Source organism: Nansenia antarctica (assembly GCF_963989245.1).
Source record: "Nansenia antarctica genome assembly, chromosome: 7".
NCBI classification, from domain to species: Eukaryota; Metazoa; Chordata; class Actinopteri; order Argentiniformes; family Microstomatidae; genus Nansenia; species Nansenia antarctica.
Window position 1 is genome coordinate 9,224,152 of NC_137677.1, and position 10,000 is coordinate 9,234,151.

Genomic DNA, 10,000 nt, shown 5'->3' on the forward strand with positions numbered 1-10,000 from the left:
TGGTGTTGTGTAAGTGGTGGCAATGACACGGTGTACCAAGCTTTACTGTTAATGTCACAGATGTGTGATTACTTTATCAATGTAGGGTTACTTTATTTTTTAACTTACTTACGTTACTTATTATCATTGTGTTATTATTGTGTTTTGTATGTGAATAATAATAATAATAATAATACATAAGACTTATATAGCGCTTTTCTAGACACTCAAAGATGCTTTACAGACTGAAAAGATGAAGTAGTAATAATAAAAAGAAACAAAAAATAAATAAAAGAAAGTATAGGGGTCTAATTACATTTTAGATCACTAAATCAAAATCTGAGTGTCTTTGTAATGTAATAATGCAATTACATCTAGATTTCGGGCGGAGAAGCGGCGAACAAGCAACGCCAGCGTCCTCTCTCAACCGGCATTATTTTTTTAAAGGCCTGCATCTAACTATATCCATTATCTTACTTACTAGTTTGACTGAACATGGCTTAGCACTGAATGCTGCAATGTCAATGTTAAGGAACCAAAGCCAAAGATTGTCACTCAATACTTGTACAGTAAGCCATTCTGATTATCTGATTCTGATTGGATGCTCACGGTTGTAACCTGTCCTCTCAACTCCATTTGAAGGTAAAGTAAGATTTGTGAACAAATGTGTTATGTCTCTCGTAGTGCAAAATAATAGTTTATTGCGAGCTTTCAGTCATAGATCTTCTTCTTCTTCACAGTGTTCGAGTGTGCAGACGCTGTTATTTTGCACTCTATTGATACTCTTCAGTTCCAGCACCTCAGCAAAGTCTGATCACGGATGAGCGGTGGTATTTTCACTATTTCTAATCTCTCTATGTCAAAATTAGACACTTAAAATATCATCATTACTTTAAACAGAGAAACACTTCTAATCTTTCTCCAGGTCCATGTGCAGTACAATCCTGTTTAGGTTTTGTGAAAACAACATCAGCATAGAGACGTATCCAGTCTGAATGAACATTTAACTCTCTGTCTGCATCCTATCTCATAGTAAATGGCGTGCCCCTGTGTTTAAAAGTGACTCTTTAGGGCCTGTTTAAGTCAATGTGACAGATGTGGTTATTTGGGGACAGCTCATTGGCAAGTTTACGACCAGAGTGCTTATTTTACTAGACCCAAGCACATGTGCGTGTGACAGTGAGGGAAATCCTTTGGGAAGTCTAGCATACGCTTGAAATATAGGAGGCTTAGGAGGACGTAAAACTGCCCCGTGTTAATAACCCCAAAAACCCAGGGAAGATATTAGCGTCTGACAAAATACTACAACGTCGGTCCTACTTTGGACCTGATTAGGTTAGATGTCGTATATGAAACCGGACCAAACGTACCGTGGGGGTTTTGTCCTGGTTTGTTTTGTTAAGGAACACAATTTGCGGTAACAGAATTGTGAATACAGAAATTCCCAAGCATCATTATGAAAACATCATGAAAACATGTTTAACTTTTATGCCCTCTAACAAAACCATAGAATCAATCATTGTGTTCCAGAGCTGCAGTGATTCCCTTCAGCAGATGGATTAAAAAAATGACATTTTCTTCCTAAGGAATCTTCATTATTGAGTTCCTTATTCAAATGGGAGTGGGAAATAATTCTGTTATCCGTAAAAACCATTAAACCATTAAAAACAAAGTTCTTGTTAGTTCTGATCTCATAGTTAAATGAAGGTATGCCTAACAAACTACAGTGAATCAGAATCAATCAATCAATCAATTAGTCAATTGAACACATGTATTTGTATAGCACATTTTTACAAATACATCTTTGTTAACGTGCTTTACAACATACACACAATATACGAGCAATAAAACAGCAAATACAATATAAATCATCAAATTCAAAAATCTGAATCTCTTCCATCAACAGAAGCAAAAAGCAGAAAGCCAGATCCAACCATGTCCATGTAACATCCTCCTAACATCGTGTCTGATTTACAGTCTCTCTCCAGACTGGTCAAGGACAGGAAGAGAGGTGGCGTGAGTAAAACCCGAGCCCAGGAAGCAGAACCAGCTGGGATGGGGAGGGCGAGGCCTGACGCACCACCCCAGCCACCTGTAAAGCCACTCTCTGGATCCAGTTTCTTTTGAACAACGTTTAACACGGCATTTGTTTCCAATAGTTACAGTTTGTGAAAAACGCCCGTTCCGGAAGGCTGGGACGATGCTTCCGAGTTCTGTTTGCCGGGGCCAGGGGTCCATAAACCCTCCCCTGGCTTCTGCGCCGGGCGGTGCGTGCCTCTTAAAAAGCCCTGGACGTTTTAGTGAGCCACTTGGCTTTTTATTTTGGCTCAGTTCGCTGCAGGCTGCTTGTACTTTACTGTGCCCCCTCAGTGCTGGCCTGATGGTATTACATTAAGGACATGCAGAGTGAGTGAGTGTGTGTGTGTGTGTGTGTGTGTGTGTGTCTGTGTGAGGGGGTATGTGTGTGTGTGTGTGTGTGTGTGTGAGGGGGTATGTGTGTTTGTGTGTGTGTGTGTGTGTGTGCGTGCGTGCGTTAGTATTTGTGTGTGTGCATGCTTGTGGAGTGACACCAGCTGTGGCCCAGTGGGCTATGCAGCTTATCAGTTGAAGGATTGGTAAACACTGTTTCTGTAGCTCAAACCGCAGCAGTCTCCCGAGGGTCGCTGTAAACAAACACTGCATGCTGCCCCTGTGAGCACTGAGACCCGCAGAAACCCTCTTTATTCTTAATTTGAGTTAACCTGTTTATAGTTTATACAAGTTCAGTCAGAGACATCAAGACACACCTTTTTCTTTTTACAATAACAGCTTTCAAATGATAAACCAGGGTGTAGTTTGTGGATGTTGGAGAGTGTCCCTGGTGGTCCTTTTCTCCTAGCAAACTAATATGTTTGAAGTTCTGGTTGCCAAGCATGCGCCACAAGCTATTTCAAAATGTGCAAACACACTATTGATATTTCAGAGTTCTGAAAAAAAAAAAAAACTCAAATTCGACGTCCTCCAAAACAACTCCATATCTCCACTGTGTCCTTCAGGGAGGAATGATGAGAGACAAAAGCTCGGTATTTCACAAGATATTGTTCTCTTTCTGCACACACACACACACGCATGCACACACACACACACACACACACACACACACACACACACACACACACACACACACACACACACACATACTGTATCAAAATACTGTCAGTGATGATTGGTAAAAGGTACATTACAGCAATGATGTGATCTACATGACATTGTACTATCAATATTCAAGGAAAGGGAAGAGTATTTCTTTCACACAAACACGGTAACACATGACCTGGTAGGAAGGCTGAGCACTCAGAGAAATCGATGCTAGAAGCTTCCGACAGATGGGTGTGTGTGCCTCCTCAGAGGGACTCGATGGAATCGTTCACGTTTTTTTGGCCTGTGAACGGAGGTTTAAAAACAGGTAAACTGTTGTCTACAGTTTTGTCTTTCTTCTCCACTCTCTCACCGTGTCTGTGTGAGTGAGGAGACTACAGAAGTGAGAATAGATATCTGTTCCCCCCTCCCCCCCGCTGAAAAAGTACAGTCTACATTCAGTACATGAACAAACAACATGACCCCATTATGACCCTCATTGTGACTGTGTTGGGATGCGACACTCAAAATGTTTGACAAAGTTTGGAGATTTTGGAGCGATTAACTTCACATAAATGATCACAGTTCTCACAAGTTGTAATGTGTAACAGAAGACTGAATTATAATAATTTGAGTTTTATTGATTTGGATATGTGCAGATACTCTGTAAAGATGGAAAAACAAGAGTGCTAAGCGCTAAGCACTGAACTGAGTAGAATCTGCATCTGGCTAGCTGACAATAAACTATCAATACACCTAGGTAAAACTGAAACCATCCTATACGGATCCCCATCTAAACTCAGAAAGGCTGAACATTTTAAAATAAAAGTGGGTAACATTAATATCACAAGAAAAGAGGATATTACATACCTGGGCTCCATCTTAGAGGCAAATCTTTCCGGAGATAAAATGGCAGCAAAAGTAATCAAAAAAGTGAACCATAGAACTAGATTCTTGTACAGGATATCCTCACTTGTCAGTAAAAACACACTGAGGACCCTATCAGGAGCTCTCATTCAATGTCACTTCGACTATGCCGTAACATCATGGTACTATAGAACCACAAAGGCCCATAAAACAAGACTCCAGACAGCCCAAAATAAACTGGTTAGGCTTCTGCTAGGCCTCAACCCTAGGACACATCTAACCGCTGCTCATTTTTTGAGCCTTGATTGGCTACGAGTAGTTGACAGAGTGCAGCAGCTTGCACTGGGCCTGGTCTTCAAGATACGCTACACCACAAAGACACCCAAGTACCTGTCAACATACTTCCAAAAAGTGAACAACGTCCACACATACAACACCAGAGGAAGCTCCACGAACCACGTTCAACCGCGTTGCACCACAAACAAGGGGTTAAACTCGTTTGCAAACTATGCAGTAAAAATGTGGAACGCCCTTCCTATAATCTTAAAGGAGTGCAAAACACTGCCCACCTTCAAAACCACTCTCAAAAAACATTTACAGGAGGCTGCAATCCGTAACTGGACCCTCTAAATCAAAAATCAGATTAAAAGACCCGAACTACCCACTGTACATACTTTGTGTTTTGTCCCCCGCCCCCACCTGTGGTGTATGTCCCCACCTGTCCTACCCGCTGTACATACCTTATGTTTTGTTGTATTGTTCTTCCCATGATGGATGTGTGTTTATCTTGTAGATAGTAATAGTTATTTGTCTGTATTATCTTGTAGATAGTACTAGCTTTTTTGTCTGTCTTACATGTAACGATGAATTGAGAATCAAGGACCCCAATTGAAATAAGCCAGTGGCTTTCTTGGGTTTTTATCCTGTTAGTTGACCTTGTATGTAATATGTACTTTCATGTACCTACTTCTGCAAATCTTCTAATAAAGTTTTCAATCAATCAATACTAGTTTATCAAGGAAAGGAATGATGATCATGATGAAAGAGAACGCAGTGGCGTGATCTCACCACTAGATGGACTTGTGCCTCTGTTAAACAATAGAAATCAACCCTCTGTTCTCACAGCCTGAACACAAACATTCTATAAGGTTGTCGTGTGGTCCTTGCAAAAACAAAAAACAAAAGTTTTCTCTCCAAAGATAAATATCATGGTTCTTTGTGTTTTTTTTGCATACCCAATTTTAACAACGTGCCCTTCTATCGGGATATAAACATCTTTGTCTTTAGGGAGGTGCAAACGCAGCAAACAACTCAAGTATCAATTCCAGATATTTACTTTTGTTTGTTTTCACTGTATAAGAGGCTCCATGGGAGCAATTTTGCTGTGATCAAATTGAACTGGAGTCCCTGTGGAGTTCATTACAGAGAGTCTAGTGTCTCCCTGCTGCTCTCTGGCCATGAGAGAGTAGGATGGGGGAGGGGGAGGGGGAGGGGGGGGGGCCGGGGGGTGGGGGGACTCAGGAGGGGAGGGTGGGGGATGACTGAGGGGGCAATGGTAGGAGACAGAAACATTCAGCTAACACACACACACACACACACATGCACACTAATGATGCTTTCTGCTAATTGGTATCATTTACTCAAAATAGAGTAAAAAAAATATAAAAAATAAAAATAATAGAAAATATATCTAATCTAAGGTGATTTTATTGTCCAATAAGAGATATGTGTATATATATATAAAGCCATACACTAACATAATTCTGTGATACCCAGTAACATGAGGTAAATCAGAGAGACAGACAATGTTCCAAAATAAATTCAAAGACTTTATTGCATTTAGTTAGCATACAAAGCAATGATGATGATGAGGATGATGATGATGATGAGCATCTTAAAACGTATTCCATGAAATGTTCCCAAAAAAAAAAAAAAAAAAGCAAATAAATAAAAGTTGCATTTTCCTCCCCCCCCCCCACCCCACTCTTCAATAACAACTTCAGTGGGCCAGTACTGTTCTGGACTGTTCTGTACTGTTGTGTACTGGACTGTTGTGTACTGACCCTGTTAGAGCGTGGACACGGGTCTGAATGATAGGAGGCCACCATGGCGTCTCCTCCACAGACTGGCTGCATGTGTTACAGAGGAGAGGCCATAACCCTGGGGACATCTAGCACTGTGTGTGTGTGTGTGTGTGAGTGTGTGTGTGTGTGTGTGTATGTATGATTGTATGTGTGTGTGTGTGTGATCTTCATCATCCTCCCCTAACGAGAACAGAAAAGGCTCTGGGGGCGTGTCGTCCGTACAACAACCCAGAGCGTCTCTGTGTTAACAAGGCACACAACAAAACAACACATGCATCACCTCCTTATAGGCATCTACATAACGTTCTTTAAGGCTACAGGAATCAGCCTGGGTTCTTGTTCCTGTGTTCATCAACCAGGGCAGAGGCAGAGGGAACAATGCACTTGGGGGTTAGAACATAAAAACACTGAAAGAAGAGGCCGTAAACTTGAATACACATACAATGCTCTCAGTTATCTTCTGATATGGATAAATACCACGGTACATCTGGTATCGTCTTAAACTGGGAGCTGGTGATGGCGCTTTGCCAAAGTCACCCTGACAGCAGAGTACTATAGTAAATACATGTATTAACGAAGCGCTCTCGAAGCTGATATTAGATCTCTATCAGGTAAGGACACCACAGCAAGGCGATGGAGATGGAGGATGGTTTGTACAGTATTATGAGAGGCACTTCGTCGAGGATTTGCAATTTCTTTAAAAATAAAATAATTTGTTATAAAAACGTAATTGAAATGGAACATACCAGACCAGACAATCAAATCTTAGGACGTTGTGAGTCCCCCCAAAAAAGAAAGAGAAAAATGTTTGAAAATAACGTGGTAACACTTTATTTAAACATTTTCTTATTAACAGCTTGCTAACCATTAGCTCAGCATCAACTGTTTTTGAAATCATTCTATACCGTTATTCCTGTATTTATTATCGAGTTTATTTACACACCGTTGATTGAAAGTATCTGTTATCATAAGCAAATCATGAGTCACGCAATGTATCCGATCGGACAGTTAACTACGGGACGTAGTAATAATTATCAGCTGTTAATAAGCAAACCTTGAAATTAAGTGTTGCCAATAATCGGTGACTGTACCGTCTGCTCGGTATCAGTGTTCACCCCCCCCACCCCCCCCCACACACAACCTGCAACACTAACCGTGATTCCATCTGTAAACCAGTCCACTGTAAAAACAGACACACTCCTCCCTAGCCCAAATAGAAACAAAAACAAATAAAAAACAATCTAGGTCACTGCTAACCTGTTTGAAATCGATGGCGCTTCGACTAGGGTGCACATCGACAGAGATCTCCTCAGCTATGTACAGTAAACACAGAGGGCACAGTGGTTGTTGTACAATCAGAGAGGCTGGTGGAGGTAGAGACTGGGGGACGGGCTCGTTGGAACAGGACGAGGGGAAAACACACAACGTCTACCTCCACCAGCCTCCCCTGGTGTACACAACAACACGCTGGAGCCTGAGATATGCATCCAGATATACTGTACATACATTCACCTGCCTATCCAAATCAAATCAAATCCAATTTTATTTGTATAGCGCATTTCTTACAAGATGCAACTCAATGCGCTTCACATAATACACATTCTCAGTCAATCAATCAATCAATCAATACTGACAGAGCCGCAAGCAGGCAAAAGTAAAAACCTGTACACTATGTAGCCAGGAAAATTCCCTTGCAGCCCTCTCTACACATAGAGCGACTACTAGCCAGTTTGCCTACCAGCACCCAGCGGTGGACCCCCACACCCCCCCCCCCCGGGGGAGCCAGGGCTCTGCTCTTGATAAATCGTAAATAGTCTAGATTTGTTTTTTTCCCAGACAGCGGATTGTGAGGCACTTCAACTTGCGTGTGTTCTTTTGTTGGAGTGTTTTCACCCCATGGACAGCGGCACCAACAATGGAGAGAGAGCGAGCTCTGTATGTGCTATTAGACGGCTGGGACTTTTAAAACGTTTCAACCACGTTACGTTAACATCGGCGCTCACTTTAGTGGACGCTGACTGCACTGAGCCGTCGTCGCGACAACCACGCGGCTCTGGAGACTCCAGCCTGGCGGGTCCGTTGGACTCATGTGTCCTGCTACAGGACGGGTCCAAACACAACGTGTGTGGGAAGACAATGTGTCTGAAGTTGAATACAGTAGCCCATTTAAAAAGGTGACGCATGTCGTTTATCACGTGACCCTATTTCTTGAATACTGTACGTTTAAACATACCAGAATCTCCCGTAGAAATAGACAACAGCCTTACAACCCTACATAGAATTGATACGACACATAATTGCAAAATGGTAAAAATGGTAAACGGTAAAGCTGTATTTGTGTGTGTGCTCATTCTATGATACCGACACCAACGTCGGCCTGACGGGCGCGTCGGGTCATTAACATGCGCGGCACCACGGAGATTCCAGGAGATTGATTGGTGGGCGGTGGAGGACGGGGGGGATCGTTAGCCTAACGAAGGGGGATATCGGGAGCCTCGTCTAAACGGACCGCCGGTGATTTTCCAGCTGCTGATGATATAATGAGCTGTGGCCCTCGACGGAGAAGACAAGACAACGAGGCAGGAAATGTACCTCCATTTGTTCAGTAGACTTTAACAGCTTTAACATGAAGAGAGGGGGGGGAGGGGTTTAAAGAAAAAGGTCGAAAAATAAAACGTAAACAAAGAAAAGTGTTGAAAATCATTTCCGATACAGCGGTACATTCATGAGCCTTGACCGACCGGGGACACATTTGCCCACCCGACAGTCCATCCTTCTCCAGCTCTTTCTCTACGCCAACACACTGCTCTCTGGGGTTTGAAACTCACCGGTACTTCTACCTGGTTTTTCCTCAACACATTCACTTGAAATTTACCTCAACACAACCTTCTCCGTACCAGGGGTTAAAGAGTGCAAACCCAGCCACATTTTACCCATCAGAAAACCACCTGATTTCTTTCTCTCGACTTTGGTATTCGCGGAGACAAAAAAAACAACAACGTTACAATACTCTCTGTTAACATTTTTGCTAATGTTGCTATTTTACGATACTTGGTCACCATGACTTCAACACGACAGAATGAGAGGGGAGGTGTGGAAAGGCCGGAGAGTTGTTCATCCCTTCATCTGAACACCACCAGAAACCAAACGTCCTTTCACATCCCGTTCCATGCATTACAATGAGCCCCGTCCTCCGATTTCTACCGCCACCGGCCTCCCCTGGTGAGTGGTATTCAGATGAAATGGATGAATTTACTCCCACGCGTTCGATACTCTTCCACGTTCCGTTCCGTGCTTTTACAAATGAGCCCGTCCTCCCATTTCTTCCCCCCACCCAGCCTCCCCCTGTCAGTCACCCATAGAAGGGGGAGACACCGCAGTATAAGAGACACCTACAGGACTGCTCCCATCTTACAAACAAAACAAAACAACAACAAGAACAACAACATACTTTACGTTACACAGGGCACAGAGCTGAATTTTCATGATAAACGATTGTCTTGAACGACGTGACGGATGAGTGCCCGGTCCTTCTGGGGGGAAGCAAGGGATGAGAGGATGAGGGGAGGAGAGGGAGGAGGAGGAGGAGAGGAAGAGGAGACGGCCACTGTAGTGTGTCCTCCTGGGCCTGGGCCTTAGCTGCCCAGAGTCCCCATGCCGTGCATGTGTTTGGCGATGTCATACACGTACGTGATGTCAGGCCTCTTCTCAGGGTCTGGGTTAATGCACATATCTACCAGCTTCCTCAGCTAGAGGGAGAGGGAGAGAGAGAGAGAGGGAGAGAGAGAGAGAGGGAGAGAGATAGAGAGAGAGGGGGGGAGAAAGAAAGAGAGATATTAGATATATCGTGTTTTGTGTTTAGTCATCGGCTTTAGGTCTCTGTTGTTGAAATAGGCCTCCAGACAGATGAACAGAGCTGAGGACACACACACACACACACACACACACACACA

At 43.1% G+C, this 10,000-nt stretch overlaps 1 protein-coding gene across 1 annotated transcript in view; it reads right to left on the reverse strand.

The window, feature by feature from the left end:
• Positions 1-5,975: 5,975 nt before the first annotated feature.
• The window catches only part of nek7 (NIMA-related kinase 7), a 63,276-nt gene continuing 59,251 nt past the window's right edge, over positions 5,976-10,000 (reverse strand). Inside the window, exon 10 of the mRNA XM_080536470.1 lies at positions 5,976-9,796. Within this exon, the coding sequence (XP_080392596.1) occupies positions 9,683-9,796 (114 nt within the window). The 3' untranslated portion in view covers positions 5,976-9,682. The remainder of the gene's footprint in view (positions 9,797-10,000) is intronic.